This window comes from Orbilia oligospora (genome assembly GCF_000225545.1).
Source record: "Orbilia oligospora ATCC 24927 unplaced genomic scaffold scaffold00004, whole genome shotgun sequence".
Taxonomy (NCBI): domain Eukaryota; kingdom Fungi; phylum Ascomycota; class Orbiliomycetes; order Orbiliales; family Orbiliaceae; genus Orbilia; species Orbilia oligospora.
In genome coordinates, this window is record NW_011645561.1 from 426,815 (window position 1) to 445,608 (window position 18,794).

Below are 18,794 nucleotides of genomic sequence, written 5' to 3' on the forward strand. Positions count from 1 at the left end.
GCGACTTTGACGACCACGGTAGTTGGAGGACGTCCGATAATCGCCTTTCGTGTAAATAATAATAGTTTGTATTGGATCTGCCTACTATCTATGTATAGGTCTGATCTAGTCTATGCTCTAATAAAGCTGTATAAAGCCCCGCTATGCATAGAACAAAAAAAGGATAAGGAATGTTAATTCCAAAAAAGCAAATCGCAAAAAAGTAATGAAATGAGCCACCGTTCCACATTAGCAAAAACAATTCAAAAACCAGGCCCTTATAATAGCCAGTGTATCCTCCAAAACCCATTAATTCTTTCCCCTTCAAAGAGCTTTAATCGCCTTCAACATTGTTTCCATAATCATATTCCCGGCTTCACCGCCTTCGACCTCCCCTCTGATCAAATAGGCCAAGTCACTCTGTAGCCCAAGTGGTACATAACATCCCTCTCTTGCCTTCTCCAACCCTTCTCTCAAACGGCTGGTGTGTTCAAACATAGCTGCCGCTTCCTCAGCCTTATCAATAATCTTCTTATCAATTCCACACATAGCCGCGCAGTACATTCCGAAACTCTTCTCAGCGACGCCTTCCTCGAGTTTGTAGAGGAATGTGATGTTGCGCTGGTCATCGTCGACAAGAATTTTCATACGACGCGGTTGGATTTCCGGATGGTCCTGGAACTCTGTGGCTAGTGACCCGTAGTGGGTTGCGAAGTAGCCGATTGCGCCGATGTGGGTTGCTACATGGTGAAGAACCGCTTGGGCAATTGCAACACTGAAAGACTGGTTAGCATTATTCATCATAGTTGCCGAGAAGAATAGAAAAACTCACCCATCATAAGAAGAGGTACCACGGCCCAATTCGTCAAGAATGACGAGTGACCTAGGCGTAGCTTCGCTCAGGATCTTCTTCGTCTCAGAAAGCTCAACGAAGAAAGTTGATTGAGCAGCAAATATGTTGTCGTTTGCACCGAGTCGTGACATGATGCGGTCTACGACTGTCATTCTGCAACTAACAGCTGGAACGTAGCATCCAATTTGTGCCATAATGACACCAATGCAAGTCTATATATACCATATTAGCCTGATGATAAAGAAATAGGGTGTAGCCATGCTTACCATTCTCAGTACTGTCGATTTACCAGCAGCATTTGCTCCCGTTAACAGGGTAAGCTTTGCATTTTTCCCTCCCAGGCGGATATCGTTAGGAATAAAGTCTCCTGTCGTATTCACCATGCAAGGATGCCTCAATTCTTCGAACTCCAGTACACTCCTCTCAGACTCCACAAATTGAGGCCTGCAACTCGGCTCACCCAGACCTTGTGATGCCTTTGTCAAGCTAATCAAACAATCAAGCTGTGAAATAACCTTCACCGCCTTAAACCAATCCGTATATTGGTCGTCGAATCTCGTACAGAACCGTCCCAACAGCTCCTTTTCGATCTGCGCATGACGTTCACGAGCTTCCTGCAGCTCGCGAACTTTGGCCTTGCCTTCAGGACTGTAATACCTCTTCACCTGCTTCGTGGCGCTCATTTGCATCCAGTTATCAGGTACCTTGACCTTAACAGGAACCTCCACCAAATATATCTCTTTACCACTGTCGCAAAACCTCAACGATGAGGACTTTAGCTTGCTTTTGTAGCTCACCAATAAATCTTGTAGGTCCTTCTCGATTTGGTCGACGTTATCTTGCGAATCGTCAAAATCTTGTTCAACCCCGTGTTCAGGGATCAGCTTCCCGTCCTTAGCCTCTTTACGATTGAAAGCTGTATTCCAAGGTTCAAGGAGTCCATCAAGATCTGGCATACTCTCGATAAGCTCCCCAATAACGCCATCACCCCCGCCTCCGTAAGCTTTGATTTCAGACATGGTGACGTTGATTTGTTCGAAGCCCTCGATGACACGAAGGAAGTCCGCAGGCTTGCAGCTTCCAGCGTGGATACGTGAGATCATGCGTTCGAGATCGGGAAGTCTATTCAACTGCGTGGTAAATGCATCCAACAGCGCAGAATCGGCCATGATGGCCTCCACTGCATCCAATCTAGCATTGATCTTTTGTGCATCCGAAAGAGGATGGCAGAGCCATTGTCTGAATGTTCGTTTCCCGAACGGAGTGATGCATTGGTTGAGAAGATTGAACAAGGTGCCTGCAGCACCTCCGTCGAAGGAGTTGGAGAAGATCTCGAGATTCTGCAAAGTCTGGCCATCCATGACGAGGGATGTCGACTTGCGGATCGGATCATACCATTGGAAGTTGGCGAGACTGACAAGGTCGGCATCGATCTTGAGCTGTCGTAGATACCATAGTAGACCTCCAAAAGCTGATAAGACAAGGGGTTTGTCCCGTGACTTCTCCAAAGCTTCTGGCCACGAAACAGCGCCATCTTTTTCGAAATAAGAGCTTGCATCGAGCTCCCGTATTGTATGTTCGTCATCCCAGAACTCCCTCTCAGATTTGAGATTTGTCCAGATAGTCTTTGGGCCTGTGTTTGTCTTGAGGATACGCAGAGCTTTGGTAGAAAGGCAACCCTTTTCAAGAACCAGCTCCTTGGGGCGAATTTGTGCCACAAGGGTCTCGAACTTGGTAGCATCAACGTCATCCTCGAAACCCGCCAGTGAGAAGCATCCTGTAGCAGTATCCACAAAGCAGATACCGTAAGATGGGATCCCATCCTGAACGCTCTCTTTAATTGCCACACAATATGTTGCCATCTCGTTTTGCAACATGGTCTCATCGACCAGCGTTCCACCCGTCAAAACGCACTCCAGTTCTCGTCTAATAATCTTATCCGCATCCTTTTTCTTCGAATCGTTCTCTCTCATTTCCTTCCCGAGTGCTGTCTCCTTCTGATCTACCCTTGCAATTTTATACCCCTTCGCAATGAACTGCGAAGCCCACATATCCAGTGACGACTCAGGAACACCCACCATACGCATGTTCACCCTGTCCGTCAGCTTCAAATCGAATTCTTGATGCCCGATAGTGGCATCATTCTCATACAATTCATAAAACTTGCCCTTCTTGAAAAACACAACCGTGTCGAAGAGATCTTGTTTGATCTCCCAGTATTGTTTCTCAAAAGGTGAAAACTTATTCCATGCATATTTGGGAATGAAGAGGGTACGTGGGTCGTGTTCTTCATCGCCTGGGCGGTTCCCGTCCTTGTCTTGAATATCAACCAGCCAAGGGTACCGGACTTCCTCTTCCTTGCTCTTGAGCTTGGGCTTGTCGGCTGGTTTCTTGTTCATAGAAGCTGCTCTAGAAACATGGCTGTTTGATGCCGTGGATGCAAGAGTAGAGGACGCCTTTGGATCGTACTTGAATCTGGATGCGCTTCCGCTACCACCACCACCGCTGCTACTAGAGGCCATAGGCGGAGGCGAAGACCTCGGTGGAGGGGAAGATGCAAGCACTGCTCTTTTGGTCGGCTTCTTCTCTGTCCTCTTTCTCTTCTTCGATTTTTGGGTGTCGCTCTCTTCATCATAGAGGTCATCTACTATGAAGTCATCGAGGTCGTTATCTAGTACAAATTAGTATCCTTTTCTACACAGTGGAAAGGAATAGAATAGCCATACCAGACATCCCATAATTATCCCCCTCTGCATCATCATCAGCTTCCGGTGACTCAGCTGCGACCACAAATTCATCCTCATCATCGCTAATAACAAGTTTTTGTCGTTTCGAGCCTCTTCTGTTGTTTCTCCTATTCCCGGCGCTGACCATATCTTCGTCTTCATCCGAATCTGGCTCTGCGTAGTTGACCTTTTTCCTTCCCTGTCGTTATCGATATCTTCGTGGTTAGAGATCGAAGTTGTTGGAAGAACATTTTAGCAACTAAGAGATTATAAAAACGTACTGTTCTGGCCAAAGGGCTAGACGCCTCGGCGATTTTTATATCAGTCTTCGAAGTTCGTACTACCGAAGAGTTGAGCTTTAAACCTAGAGTAACAACCTCAATCATAAGTATAAAGAAACATTGACTTCCCAAGGAAGGATAAGTTAACATACCACTCATCTCCCCAACAACCTCGCTATCCATACCCTCAACAGGACTTGACGCCCGAACCGGATCACTACTAGGAACCGGCGTCGTAAAAGTCGCCTTCTTCTTCTTCGAAACAGCGGACTTCACCTTAAGCGAAGATTTAGAAATAGAAGGTTTTAACGGCGGTGGGAGCATGCTCTCCTGCTCCTGTACAGCGGGTGCTTCCTCCATCTTCTCATCTTCTTTCGCCGCAGCTGCAGACGATTGACTTTGTCCTTGCTGCTGGTCTTCTCTAGAGACCTTTTGAAAGAATGTGAAAAGAGAACGTTGCTTGGGACCCGATGCCGAGGAGGGAGTACCACTCGGTCCTGAGTTCGACGATTTCCGGATTGAAGAGGATGGAGTCGATGCATTGTTGGTGTTTGCTGCCTTTTTGGCAGTATTCGGCGCCATATTGAGAGCTAGTTTTTGTAGCAAGCACGCTCTCGAGGTTGTATAGGTAGGGACTTAGGTAAATAGGTAAATAATTGAGTATCGTGGCTGGTATGTAAAGTGTTTTGCTATCAATATCTACAGCAACCTAATCGGTTTAGGATGCTCAGAGCTAGCTATTTTATGAGGTAAGGAAAGCTCGTATCATCTACAATTGCAATTACCGAAAAATGTAGCTTGAACGGGTGGTATCGGTGATGAAAGCGATGGAGGAAGGAAGAGAAAAGGAAAGACAGCAAAGGAATTGAAGGAGAAATCGGAGCTAGTGAAAAGGAGGGCGTCGAGAAACACGCGACGTCGAAGGTCCACACACACAGTACTCCGTACTAGTCCACAGCTCCTGGCAGGTTTAGTTCGTTGGAACGCGTTGAGTGGATCCAATCTAATCGAAAATCTCAACCGGGGATTCGGGAATCTTGCAGGGAACCGAGCGAGCTCTGACCCGCCCGGAGTCTTCCTGTTTCCCCGGGGTGTCCCCGTAGCTTGTGCCACCGGGGCTGATTTGGGTTGGTTCAACATGCAACAACATTCAACACCCCACTTCAGGACGTGTCTAATTGCAATATAATATTATCGATAACATAGCCGCTGCGATAAGTAGGCCCAATTCGTCTCGGCGCGTAAGCTTAAGCTCAAGCCTGGAGTTTTATACTATAGGTAAGTACTATATAGTCCGCCCCTTTCGTTGACAAATTCCGAGCCTTCATTCAACCATTGCATTACATCAGCGTAGTCATGTCGTCCGACGATAGCCATAGCTTTTTGCTTGCTTGCCCTCCCGAGATCCACTTCGAGATCGTCTATCACTTAAACGGGGTGTCAGATAGAAATGCACTGAAAAATTTTTCCCAAACATCAAAGCTTTGTCGAAGTCGTGCCCTTCCAGTCCTCTTCACTGGTTTGTGGCTCAATCCAAAGGCTGTGGCCGCTTTCTCAGATGATGGAGCGTTGTCCTGGGTCAGACCATTTGTGCGGTAAGTAAGCATATACTTCCCCTGTATATTTGTTTTCTCGAACTTCGTTTAGTTCGAAGTCATTCCAATTTTATAATTTAGGGACATCTATTGAGTAGATGTTGCCTCCAGCACGCTATACGTTTCAAACTCACAGCTCCGAGACGGAAAAGTAGAATACTTTTCACAGCTTGTCGAACTTCTCAGCCTTTACACCAGATCATTACACATGTTCACCTCGGTCGAAAACATAACCACCATGTTCGACTTCGGAGTCCCAGAATCAATCCAAAACGGTCTATACATCGCCATTTGGCGGGCAATCTCATCATTTCCAAATTTTAAGAATATAAAGATCATTAGGTTTTCTTCAACTAGATTGCAAGGGCTCCGAGATCCTCTAGGGGACGACCCTCATAGAACCTTTTCGCTCAAACTTTCTCCGGAAGCCAAAGAATTCCTCGGACCTGTGACGATTTCGGATGAAGAACTCGAAAATGAGATTTCCATATCAAAACAACATTTCGAAACAGTCAAAATTGAGGCATACGGTTTTAAACTTCAACGTCAGCCCGGTTTCTCCTCTAGACCCTTTTTCTTCGGAAATTCCACCGAAACCCTAAAGTCTATAAACCTATGCGTTAGTGGAGTTCTCTCCATCGTCGGCCCAGATCATAGCCCTATAACCATAAGATTTCCAAACGTCACAAAAATAAAATTACACGGTAAATTCAACTATTACAGAGGTGACTATACCTCTAGAATGGCGGCCAACTGGTTCGCTCAAGCTTGCCCAAATGTGGAATCATGCAAGTTCTGGATATTATCGGCCTACAGTCGCGGGTTGTTGACAAGAGAGTATGAGGAATTCACACCGATGCATAAACTGAAGGTGTTGGAGATACCGTGGCCAAGGCATCCAATCGAAGAAATGGCGTCTACGATCAAAAGATTTAATCAGAAAGAACTCAACAAATTCATTCGGGATCTAATGAACGCTGGATTGGAAAGCTTGGAGAACATCACGTTTATCAGGATGCCTATTTGGGCTGCGCTTTGGGACGAGCTTATCTTCAGAGAATGCAGAATTGATAGAAGCGACAAGGAAAGGGAGCCAAGAATATGGTGGAAAAGCTCTTATCGTTATCACGATATAAACATACGGAACTTGACTCCCGATCAGACCGAGTTTGACGAAGAAGATGCAAACGATAGTGGTGATGATTTGGATGACTTCCCACCAGAAAACGCCGAACTAAGCCGCTTTTGGGTGCATCAAACTGGTCATCACAGAGCTCTACTTCATCGATAATCCCGAATCATATTTTACAGCTTCGAGCCCTCCTTAAAAACCAGTCCCCCACGCTCAACCTCAAATTGTTTTCCTCGCCTCCAACCAACCCACTCCTCGAGTACCACCTCTCCACCAACTCCAGGACTCAATCCATCTTCATTCCATCCGTCCCCTTCAACTCCTTCGCCTTGTCCCTTCGCAGCTCTAATTCCCACATCCTTTTCCTCCTTTGCATTGGATACAATAGCCAAAGATGGAGAATCCCTCAGAGTAACAAGAGGTCGTTGATCATACCCCTGCTCCTCAAGTTCCCCTTGAGTCAGAACCGGTGTACAACAAGCATCGGTTCCATCAAATATTGTTTCCCATTCCGCACGAGTCTTCTCCTTGAACAGCTTTGTAAACAGTTCTCTCAATTCTTTCCACGTCGACGGATCCTCTCGAGGCCCTAGAAGATCAGACTTTGTTATCCCAAGACCTTTTAGTAAAGCATCAAAAAAATGCGGCTCCAAAGATCCTCTATCATATCACAATATCCATATTAGCCTGCCTGAATTAATTCCTCACAAATCCAATACCCAAAAATACTAGGTCATACTCACACTGCCATAAACCCTCCATCCCTCGTTTCATAAGTATCATAATAAGGACACCCCCCATCCAGCACATTCCGTCCCCTCTCACCGCCCCAACTCCAATTCTTCCTCCCCAACCTCGGAAAGGTAGCAAGATAAGCACTCCCATCCACCATATTAGCCTCAACAACCTGTCCCCTCCCCGTTCTCCCCCTCTCAATCAACGCCAACAATATTCCCATAAAACAAACAGCCCCACCACCCGCAAAATCCCCCAGAATATTCCCAGGAGCGTAAGGTTTATCACCTTCCCTCCCAAGCATACTAAGTACCCCAGAAACAGCAATATAATTAATATCATGTCCAGCCATCTGTGCGTACTTCCCATCTCTTCGGAACCCGGTCATTCTAGCAACGATCAGACGGGGATTGAGAGCTGTTAACACGGTTTTGGGACATAACCCGGCTTTTTCAAGGACACCGGGACGAAATGGGTCGATTAGAATATCTACATGAGGAACTAAGGCTTTGATGAAGGAGAGTCCGCCGGGAGATCGCATGTCTACTGCGATACTTGATTTGCGACGGGTAAGTTGGTCACGAGTTGGTGGAGGTGGATTTGGTCCATGGGTCTCGGGCGTAGCTCGATCCAGACGGAGAACTGTGGCGCCATAGTCCGCTAGGAGGAGGCCTGCGAAGGGACCTGTAATATGTATTTTAGTATTTGATTGTGATTTAGGAATAGTATTAAGCTGGGAAGGCTAACCTGGTGCGAGACCTGCAAGCTCAAGTACTCGAATACCGGATAGGGGTGGTGGAGATGTCATATTTCTAAGTATTCAATGTATGTGTATAACTAGCTACAAACTCTTGATCGTTTACCCATTAGAGCGACGATTGTTTACAAGAAGGCCCCCCATGATGGAAGGCCGAAGGTTGTATGTATAAGAGTCTCAGCGTTATGGAGCCGAGGCGTGGGGTCGGTTTAAACCGAGGCCGGTTGATTGGGGTCATGGTCACTGCCCCAGTTCCCCAGGAAAGCTGCTGATACCTTGGCAGCTGTGGTATTTCTCTGCTATCAACACAATTTCTCACAAATTCAAACCAGTTCTGTGTAGTGTAGCTCTAGTTGCTTGCTTCTGCGGAATCGAACTCCTCTCGTATCCAAGAATTGAACCTAGCCAAAGCTAAATAAGGTGAGGCGTACTATCTATTGTTCTATTAATCGCTGTACTTCTATTCCAATCGTGATATCATTAATCCCACCTGCGGTAAAATTATCAGATTTGCACATAGCAAGTCCAATTATATATCTCCATTCCGTTCATTTGTCATAAAACTCATCATCCGATGCCAAATACTCAAAATATTCACTATCATATTCTTCCTCCTCCTCCCCTTGTTCTTCATCATCTTCTTCTATTCCAACATCATCTTCCTCACCAAATTCACTTTCATCTTCATCAGTATTCCCTTCTTCCCACTCCTCATCCGAAGAATCATCCAACAAACTATCTGCAAAGCCAGGATCATCCTGATAATTCCCAAGATTACCATGCCATTTAAACTCAAACTCCTCCCCAGGCTTCCTACTCCCAGTTCTCGAAATAACACAAGTGGCGGTTATATTCCGTCTATGATCTGCAAAATCTCTGTATCCACAGAATATAATGCTCCGAAGCACCGGGAAATCATTGCTAGTACTAAATTTCGTCTCCAGCGCAGTCTCAAGCATCTCGATATCCGCATTTTTAAGCCCCACCTGCGGCCAATACGTCGATAAAGTCCTCATTTTTGGAAAAAGCGGAATATGCTGAATCCAATTTGCACCTGATGCACCCGGTCGAGTTCGAAGAAATGAGAATGTTTCAACGGATGGGAAGTTCCTGGCCAAACGGGGTAACTGTAATGCAACAATCGGGTAGCTAGAATCAATTGTAAGTTTTTTGATGTTGTAGAATATGCTGCTCGGTGGAAATATAGGACTGAGGAGAACAAGGTTGGTGATTCTTTCGAAGTTTATCAGAGGCAATATATATTCAAGCCGTGAGATGAAAAGCGTCAACGATCGGAGTGATTGTGGTAATACAATTGATTCTAAGTTTGCAATGCTGAGGCTAGTTATCTTAGATCTGGGATCTCGAACTATCTTATTCGTTTCAAATGAAGGTAACCTTTGGTAAGTATTATGCCATGAAATGACAAGGTGGCTGAGGTTTTCGTAGTAAGGTAGCGTCGAGAGTAACAAGAGCATTTCCGCCAGTATCTCTTTCTGGAAGGCATTGCTACTGATAATATTAATTTCAAGCCTGTGTAGATTCGGGAAAATGGAAGCTTTTTCGAAGTAGGAATATAAGTTGTTAATATCCGCGATATCGAATCTTGCCGAACTACACAAAAAATCACACACGTTAACTAAAAGTCTCACAGGATATTAGAGCATTTAGAAAGGTCAATTGACGTACTGAATTCGATGCTTAAATTCCGCCAGACGCCCTCCATCGGAGAATGGTCGCAGCGACCATTCATAATCCACATCAGGGATTTTGACTCCGTTCGGGAAGGCTATGGAAAAACAATGCCAAGAGCATTTTGCGAAGAGCATTTTATCATTGGGATCGAGGAATGATAGTACATAGTACCATAGTTCTGTAGGCAGAGCTAAGAGCAATTCCCCGGCAGAACTAACCGAGTCCATCTTCGAAGTCGTCGTTGGTGCAATGCGCACGCGCTGTTTTAGGTGTGTCAACGAAATGTAGTTTCAACGTTTCTATGAAAGGCGACATCGACAGGCCGTTGGGATCAATTCAAAATACCCATGGCTAGGAATTGACTTAATGTTTCAATCACCAGCGTAAGGATCCAGCTACAGGCCGGGTTGCACAGGCTAGTTTTATAACCCTGCATCGTGAAGCAAAAGCGTGTCGTCGCACCAACCACGCCAATCTCGCGCCAAGAGCGTATTATGCAACGTGCAACACGAACTCCACCACTTTCAAGCCTCTCGAAATATAGCACTGTCGAGACCCCCCAAACACTATACTAAACAATTAATAATACAAACCCATATTCTATTTTGATAGTTCTAGTAAGCCCCACTTAAAAATCACTATGTCAATTTATCTGTGGATCTAATCCGGATTATGAGAGTAACGATGAACTATAAAGCTACTGCTCCATCCTTTTGGTTTCATGGAAGCCTAGCTATTTTCGATACCTGCGTCAATTCTAATACAGAAGATATTGTGAATTGGAGTATTCTACATATCCATAAAGCTTGTTAGAGGTCGATTAAGACTTACATTTGAGGAATGTAATGATAAACTAGTATACTCAAGAAAACTTAAGCTGAATCAATGGAGGTCGAATAATAGTGGTCATCTACGATAACTAGGAACCGTTACAATAAATTCCCTTATCGGCGTTTCACACCACTGCACTATGGTATACATAGATCGAGTACTCGAAGCCGTTCTTCCAAATCCCCATCTGATTTCGAATTCCCATATTCGCAACCAGTCCTAACCTGCCAGTCATCGAAGTTTGTGTTGACAAGCTAGTACAAGTTTACTAGGCAGATGTCAATGTCTCGAAATTTACAGCGCAAGAAATATACACACATACTTAAGTATCTATACTCCTATCAATATATCAACATATTATCACGAAGTATACTAGTAGATCTAGACCCCACTATCTTGACCATAGCAAATTTATAAGGCTCCAAAACCGCCCCTCCAGAAAACCAACTAAGCAACCAAACAACCAAACCAGCTCCATTTAATTTCAGCCGCAATACAAAAAAAAAACAGGATGAATGAATAGCCACCACAGCCAAGAGAATACCAAGACCATCACAAGATCACCCACTTGCAGGAAGGCTTCACACTTTTTTAAAATTAAATGGCGGGATTCCACAGGATCAACATTATTAATAATGAACCTAATCCCCCGCAGCGCAGCGCGCGCAAAAAAAACACTCTCTTTACAATATTCAAACTTAAACAACTTACCGCCCATTTTCCCTTTTATCAATTCAAGATCTTTGCGCCGAGTCGCGATCAGATATGTAACTTATATATCTCAAGTAAACCACTCAACTTAATTCATCCCCCCCCTTCTATATATAAATATACGGCCTAAGACTAGTATAGCTAGCTATAGCTATAGCTAGATCTCCGACGATGTCCAGAGAAGACATAAACGGCGACGGCGCCAAAGATGTGTGGATAGACACCGACGGCGACGGAATCCCCGACAAAATCGACTTTGACGCTAATGGATTTCCAGACGGTGATCTAATAGATCTGAATAATGATGGTGTTCCTGATGCTATAAATGTTTATGGCATGACTCAAACGTAATTACACAAAAATTATTTCTTTTTTTATATGATATAGAATTTAGATATAAGCTACTTGGTATATATATATATATACCGATCTAAGTAGCTGGCTCTTAATTAAAGTTACTTTGTATTGCATGTATATTGCATTGTGTCGAAGCTGGGTCGTTAACTGGGTTTTTCGTATTTCGATATATATATATAGCTATTACATCCGACCCACAGGTCTACCGGTTACAGACAGACCAACCTTTTCATCCTCTATACCCACCACATTTACAACATCTACATCTATATCTACATCTACAACCACCCCTTCACCATCACCGTCACCGTCACCATCATCATCATTATCATCGATATCATCATCATCATCGATATCATCATCATCTACACCACCCTCAGAAACAAGTACAACATCCACAATAACATCACCAACATCATCCTCAACCGACCTCGCAGAATCAAAGTCAAGTAGCCCATCATCATCATCATCGTCATCAAGCCCACCCATAGGCGCAATAGTCGGCGGCGCAATAGGCGGTCTAGTAGCAATCGCCGTAATATTAGCATTGGTTTTATTAATCCTTCGCGAGAAACGTAGAAAGTCTACAAAGGCTGGAGGAAACTCGGGTGGTGGGATGGGAGGGGTTGAAGGTCATGAATTGGGAGGGATTGAGGGTCATGGAAAGGCTGAAGGTAAAATTATATGATATAGATTCGATATATATAGATATAAATACTTATATATGAATCAATGTGTTAATGTTGAGAGTAGTAATGTATAATAATTACTTAAGTATTTACTTGTTTACAGAAGTATGTGGGAGCGGGATATCTAAGGACTTAAACGGGTATATATAAAGTACATGAAGGCTACTTACTGAACAAATAACATATAACATATAAATGCATATGGCATTTTATATCATCAGTACTATACACTAGTTAGACTAGCTAATCAACTAGATCTATAGCGAGAATCGCTCTCTACTTCCATAAAATATAGTATCAAACCATGACATGCATCCATTGCATGGTAATACAAAGACCTACAGGGATCCCCAGAACAGCAAAATCCCCATTTCCGAGCTAAGGGGTAGCCACCTAGCTTAGTCTCCCGTTAACCGCCCGCCCGGCCCGCTACGTGCATAATATCGACATCATAGACTTTCGGAGTTCTCCAATTAATTGCAAAATACAAACACCCCCCTCTCTAACTTCCTCTCGGAGTATACAAGTATAAGATATATACACTACACCTAGGTCGATATAATATAAATAGACAAATATGGTATACGTAAGTAGTATGTAACAAATAGTATAAAATATACCGGTAATTAAACGCTATCAACATCAAAATACATCAACGCTATACCGTCCATCTCGTTCACGCGCACCCAAACTAGTCGCTGCCATATCATGTCTGGCTACGCGGATCCACATACACCCAATGAACAAGCAGAGAGATCGTCCTATTCCCTCCCTTCCAGCCTCAACCATCGAGCCTCATGCATCAAAGCATCATCACTACCTCAAATAACGTTAACGTAGTTGCAACCCTCCACTCGAGTATTCAAATCATTGAGGTCAACATACAGAACAAGAAAAGGAAAGGAAAGAAATAAAGAGGAAGTAATACTTAGAAATACACAACCGCAGAAAAGTAGGCTATCAAGGTCAACGGGTAGTTCCTACACAAAAAGAGGTCTGTCCGCGTAAATCTTAAACTAGGCTAGCTAAGGTAAAAGAAAAATCATCGTATCCGTAGCCGCAAAAAGGGAGAAGAAAGAAGAACCAGAAGACAAAAATGTCCCCAGAAACAAAAATAAGAAGAAGAAGAAGAAGAAGAAGGGTCAGAATAAATACCATCCACATCAAGAAAATCCCACAATTCCCATACGCCATCGCATCTAGTAGTACCAAATAGAAACGGAATAAAATAAAATAAAAGAACAAAAACACCTGTACCGAGCATTTTTGATATCAACCAATTAACTTCCTTCCTCCATTTTCTCATCCTCCCCGACATTCCTCACAAAGGTCGGCACGACTCGTCTTCTCTTCTTATCCCCACCTTTATTCGCCTCATTATCGCCCACTATCCGGGCTGCCGCCGGGGAACTAGGGTCAGGTGTAGCTGGCACCTCCCGCTTACCCAAGACTGTCGGTGGTACTGTATTATTAGTAGGGACCGGTGGAGCAGTTGCGGGTGGCGGGACGGTTGCTGCGGGGATGTTTGCAGCGGCAGCAGGTGTGGCTGGTGGTGTTTTCCATGGCGTAGATGCCCCGAGCGAGTAGCCACTGACACTAGTGCTAACCCCTGGGATAGTAGATACAACAGGAGTGGGGTTCGATTGAACATCTCCCGTATCAGGGTTCGAACCGGGCGTGAATGGCGTCGGCGTATTGATAGCAGAGCCACTGATGCTGCGAGAAGAATTTACCGGAATCCTGGGACCGGTGCTACCAGATACCAAGAATGGGGATGGGGGACGCTTGACAGGTGGCTCGGCTCCAATGATCGGTGGCGAAAGGGCGGATGAGGCCGACGCCATCGGGTTAGAGATGGGATTTGCGGTGTAGATATTGCCAAGTTCGCCAGTATTGAAGGAGATGACGGAGCAGAAACCATCAGTCGAAGTCATAAGGAGGGTGTTTCCATCCGGCGACCTAGCAGCCGTTAGTCTTGTATTATCATTAAGAAGAGGGAAAGTAGATGAGTGTGTACATACCAAGTAAGATCGGTGAAGGCCGCGTAATGCAAGTTACTAACAATGCACAGCGGCGTCTGCTGTTGCGTATCATAAATCAAGACGGCGTCCTTTGTGGCAACTGCGTATACCATTCGGTAGGGAAGTGCGAAAGCTGTATTCGTTGGGATACCTGCTGAGGTAGGCGGTGAGTTGTGTAGAATTGTGGTGGCAGGAGGGTCCATCTCGGTGCTAATAGCTGGAGGGGGAAGCGAGCTTATCGTCTCATCTGCAGATGAAGTATCGACAGTGATATGCTTTGTCTGCGAAGGTTTCCGGTGTGTGTACAAGATTGGTGAACAAGAAACCGCGACTGAAGGCTTTTTGTGGCCGGGTAGATGCGCAACTGGCGGCTTGTTGAGGCCAGCTCTTGTGTAAACATAGACGGTGTTGATGATATCATCGGGGACTTTAGTGCCGTCTAGAGTTTGCGGGTGAGTGACTTTGTACTGTCCGGCAGGCGTGAACAGCAGGCTTCCATCGGGCGTGAATGCTAGACGACGGAAAAAAGAAGTCATAGCATCGTCGCAATACATCGGGTGGTTCTTGGCGCCCAGGCTGAGGAATTTCGGAGAGTCGACGGGTTTGACCGCTGGGAGTGGGAGAGCAGGGGATGGTGAAGGCGATCTCCTAAGGGACGGCGATGAGCTGAACGACGAGGCACGACTATGTGCGACGACGGGTGGGTTCATGGGCAGTCCGAAAGAAGTTGGTGTACCCGGCGCTGATGGAATCGGCGAAGCAAGGGGTACGGTGAGGTTGGGATCGAGAGGTCTGGAAGTGGGGGCGAGGTCTGGAGGGGCCGGACTGGCGGAGGGGTTTCGGCGGGTGGCCGGGAGGTCCATACGAGATATTTTGTTATGCTGGGAGAGACTGAACTGGCCATCCTTAGACTTCAAGGCGTAGATGTGAACGGATCGGTCCGAGCTTTGTGTAGCGACATATTCGTTGAGGGGATCCCAGGCGACACCTTGGACATAGGCGCTGTGCTCAGCTATCTGACGGACCATGGAACCTACATGTCACACAATGCCATGTCTCAATTAGTCCCATTCTATGTGCGTACTTATACCATGTCGTGTTATGGTATACACATTGAGGGTATGGCGACGCTCACCTTTCTGAGCATCATAGATTCTAGCGACATTGTCCATGCTACCAGTGATGAAAAAGTCGCCATCGGGTGACCAAGCCAAGTCGTAGATTTCAGAACCCATGGATCTGCACATATGCTTCTGACGCCAAGTTTCCTTATCCTCGGTGTCGTCCTCGCCGAAAGCAGGTTTGGTAGAATGGGTGTTGGATTGGACCCAGAGGATGACATTTCCGTCGTCACCGGCGGATGCTAGCATTTCGCCTACATAGTATCATTCAATTGAAGCTCTTAGCTAGGTTTTGGTCATTGAGTAGATACGAGGCAAAAATTAGACATACCACGAGGGCACCAACGAACGACATTGACGGCTTGAGTATGCTTGGCTAAGGTTGCGAGGTAGTTGACTTTCTTGTCTTCACCGCCGGTTAATGTCCAAAGCTGTTTTCCCAAACAGACCATATTCAGCGTCAGCACCAGCCCATGATCAAGTATAGTAACAAGACGGTGATTAAGGAGAGTGAGAAAGAGGGTAGGATGAAACATACTCTGACATTGTTGTCACCGCCAGCAGTTGCGAGGCGTTTACCGTTGGGTTCGAAGTGGGCGGAGTAGACTGGCTGGTTCTCCTCGTGCCAGTGTATCGACAGCGGGACCGCCTTCATGATTTTCTAGGAGAGGTGAAGCTTATAACAAAAGCAAATACAAGTATTTACTAGACAAAAAGTCCTAGAACATGGAACGATGGTTGGAATTGGGTGGGTGTGAGAGTTAGAATGCGAGAGAGCGTTGATGATGATGAGATCTGAAGGTTTGAAAGGTTGAAGGGTTGGTGGAGGTTGAGATGAGGTTTCCGTTTGTCGTCGTCGTTATCGTGTTATGCACGTCCTCCGGCAACTCCCCAATTACTGTGCTTCCAAGGCCACATCCACTCCGCAGCAACGTACTATGTACCCAGAGTACCCACTGACTAAGACTCAGTATTTCAGTCTGCCAGTAAGTCTCAGAAGTACAGTAATATCGATCGTATAGTAATAATGCTGCAGGTAGGCAGGCAGTATGTATAAGTACAAGTATGTATGTAAGTAAGCTGTGCAGTTCTGCGATGTCAAAAAAAAAAAAAAAAAGATCAAAAGATCAAAAGATCAAAAAATTCTACAGCTTTGAATCCAATTAATTCCTGTGGATTCTACTGGTCGGAAACAACTGGCTCAACTGACAGAACGAACAGACACAAGTCAGGTCATGCCCAGTAACCAGGCGGCTCAACACGGCAGTCTATTATTGACCGACCTGACCTTCCTTTTCCCTTAGCGACCGCCTCCAAACAAAAGGCACGGGTTCGCCTCGGTCCCCGTTGCTATGCGAGGGAGCCCAGTTCGGAGCAATGGCACTAATCCCTTTACGGCCCCGTCTACACAGCACATACTATGGAAGACGTCTACGGAGCGTCCCGACGGGATACAATTCTAATAATTCTAATATATGCACGCTTCTAATATACATACTCCTTACCTACTTACTTACCTACTTAAGTACGTACATAAGTACTTACTTACTTACTTACTACCTATATATGTCGACGTATATACATATATATTATATCGGTAGATATGGAGAGTGTGTCTGTATTATCTGCAAAGTGAATCCGATCGGTGGAAAAGAAAAGGGTGAGGGATAAAAACTTGGCGGCATCTACCGGCCAACTCATCGATCTTCCCCTTTTCTCTCTCTCTCTTTCTCTCTTCTCCAATTAAGATTAATACCGACATAGGACAGGACCATGCCACCGTCGACGGAGCAGCCCGGTTTGCGCGCGGCCAATTCGAAACACCTGGGTAATCATTCTTATTGTCAGAAGTAATTTCAAAACTGCAATCAATCTGTGTAATTTCGCTCGCTCGCTCTTTCCTTTGTGCTGAGTAGTCACCATATAATGTATGTACGGTATGTGCGTGTTAATTACCATTGGGTGTGTGTGTCTAATAACAATTCAATTGATGAGCCGATGCGTCTACGGACTCGAGAGACTTCTTTCTCCGTCTTCGTTCGATTCTTCTTCTTCTTCTTCTCCTTTTTTTTTCTGTCAGGAAGAATTTCTTTTTCTTCAAAGGGTGGTCCCTGTCCAATCCCAGAATCCACATACCCACACAAAGTGCACCTACCCCCCGGCCGCCGCCTCGCCTTCTTCTCCTGCATCATCCAGCTAAACCATGTCCGTTCTAGGGTATGTATAATACAGGTCGTAGTATCGATGCACTAAACACAATAGACGATGTAACAAGTTGCAAGTGACAAAGTCTCTCTTTTGTAATAATTTAATTTAAGGTTAGCCCGTTTTTTTTCTTTCTTTCTCTGGTTCTCATCTTTTTTTTTATTATATTTTCTTCTTTGTGCATTAAAACCCGGGTAGATTAAGTCGATGTGAATATATCCCATCACGGATGATTCCTCGAAGCCCTGCTCCCTCATTATCATGATTGTGATCATGATCCAGCTGAATCCTCACTTTTTTTTTTTTTTTCTAAAACGGTTGTTAAATATCTTATTCTGGTCTTGTGTAACAGTCCGAGCTGTGCCAGTAAACAGATGTCACGTATATTTTCGAGTCTACATGATACGCGAAGGATTAGCTGAAAAGAAAAAAGACAATCACAGTTCTAATATTAATCAATGCACAGTTCTAATTGATTTAGGTAGAGTATTAGGAAAAGAAAGAAGTGAAAGCGCGCGTCGACATAGACGAATCTATGAAATTAGGGAACATGACACCCCCCGGTCAGATTTAAGATAGATCCCATCTGGCGGCGAAGACTTATTTTCTTCTGATTTGATCAGAGAAAAAAGAAAGGGAGAAGAATCCAGCCACTAGGCAAGGCTCCCTTGGAACCGCGATACATTGCATATCACTATAGACACTTGCCCACATCCATACATACATCTTGTGCAAACTAGCTTTGAACTGATGTATGCCTACCGACACACATGCATATGCAGTGTGGGACGTGTCTGTGGGTGTGGATACCTATGATACATGTAATGTACTTACTTTACTTTACCTTTACTTACATGGTGTGCAGTGTGGGTGTGAATTAAACCCAGCTCTTTCTTTTCTTTCTTTCTTTTTTTTTTTTGATCCAGGGGAAATTTTTCCCAGTCTCCGAATAATGCAATGCTCGAGCTAGTTAATTAATTACATTAGGTCGGCAAGCAAAGCAAAGCAAAGCAAGGCAATTGCAAGGCAAGGTATCTCGTGTCGACGACATCTTTTGACATCAATATCATAACACGTATACATTGCACGTACGTATTTGTATAGAT

At 44.9% G+C, this 18,794-nt stretch overlaps 6 protein-coding genes across 6 annotated transcripts; 2 read left to right on the forward strand and 4 right to left on the reverse strand.

The window, feature by feature from the left end:
* Positions 1-303: 303 nt before the first annotated feature.
* Positions 304-4,421, reverse strand: AOL_s00004g131 (uncharacterized protein; the record flags this gene model as incomplete). The annotated part of the gene is made up of 6 exons (XM_011118781.1): positions 304-754; positions 812-1,044; positions 1,099-3,503; positions 3,559-3,757; positions 3,840-3,922; positions 3,992-4,421. 6 exons carry the CDS (start codon positions 4,419-4,421, stop codon positions 304-306), a joined length of 3,801 nt encoding a protein of 1,266 aa, XP_011117083.1.
* Positions 4,422-5,642: 1,221 nt separating this feature from the next.
* AOL_s00004g132 (uncharacterized protein) lies at positions 5,643-6,725 on the forward strand (the record flags this gene model as incomplete). The annotated part of the gene is made up of 1 exon (XM_011118782.1): positions 5,643-6,725. The coding sequence occupies one exon, from the start codon at positions 5,643-5,645 to the stop codon at positions 6,723-6,725; it is 1,083 nt and encodes a 360-aa protein (XP_011117084.1).
* A 14-nt stretch (positions 6,726-6,739) lies between these two features.
* Positions 6,740-8,109, reverse strand: AOL_s00004g133 (uncharacterized protein; the record flags this gene model as incomplete). Its single annotated transcript, XM_011118783.1, has 3 exons — positions 6,740-7,226; positions 7,310-7,985; positions 8,049-8,109. 3 exons carry the CDS (start codon positions 8,107-8,109, stop codon positions 6,740-6,742), a joined length of 1,224 nt encoding a protein of 407 aa, XP_011117085.1.
* A 497-nt stretch (positions 8,110-8,606) lies between these two features.
* AOL_s00004g134 (uncharacterized protein) lies at positions 8,607-9,074 on the reverse strand (the record flags this gene model as incomplete). The annotated part of the gene is made up of 1 exon (XM_011118784.1): positions 8,607-9,074. One exon carries the CDS (start codon positions 9,072-9,074, stop codon positions 8,607-8,609), a length of 468 nt encoding a protein of 155 aa, XP_011117086.1.
* Positions 9,075-11,466: 2,392 nt separating this feature from the next.
* Positions 11,467-12,340, forward strand: AOL_s00004g135 (uncharacterized protein; the record flags this gene model as incomplete). The annotated part of the gene is made up of 2 exons (XM_011118785.1): positions 11,467-11,642; positions 11,833-12,340. 2 exons carry the CDS (start codon positions 11,467-11,469, stop codon positions 12,338-12,340), a joined length of 684 nt encoding a protein of 227 aa, XP_011117087.1.
* A 1,281-nt stretch (positions 12,341-13,621) lies between these two features.
* On the reverse strand, positions 13,622-16,138 carry AOL_s00004g136 (uncharacterized protein; the record flags this gene model as incomplete). The annotated part of the gene is made up of 5 exons (XM_011118786.1): positions 13,622-14,300; positions 14,363-15,395; positions 15,498-15,737; positions 15,815-15,914; positions 16,022-16,138. The coding sequence occupies 5 exons, from the start codon at positions 16,136-16,138 to the stop codon at positions 13,622-13,624; spliced, it is 2,169 nt and encodes a 722-aa protein (XP_011117088.1).
* Between the last annotated feature and the right edge of the window lie 2,656 nt (positions 16,139-18,794).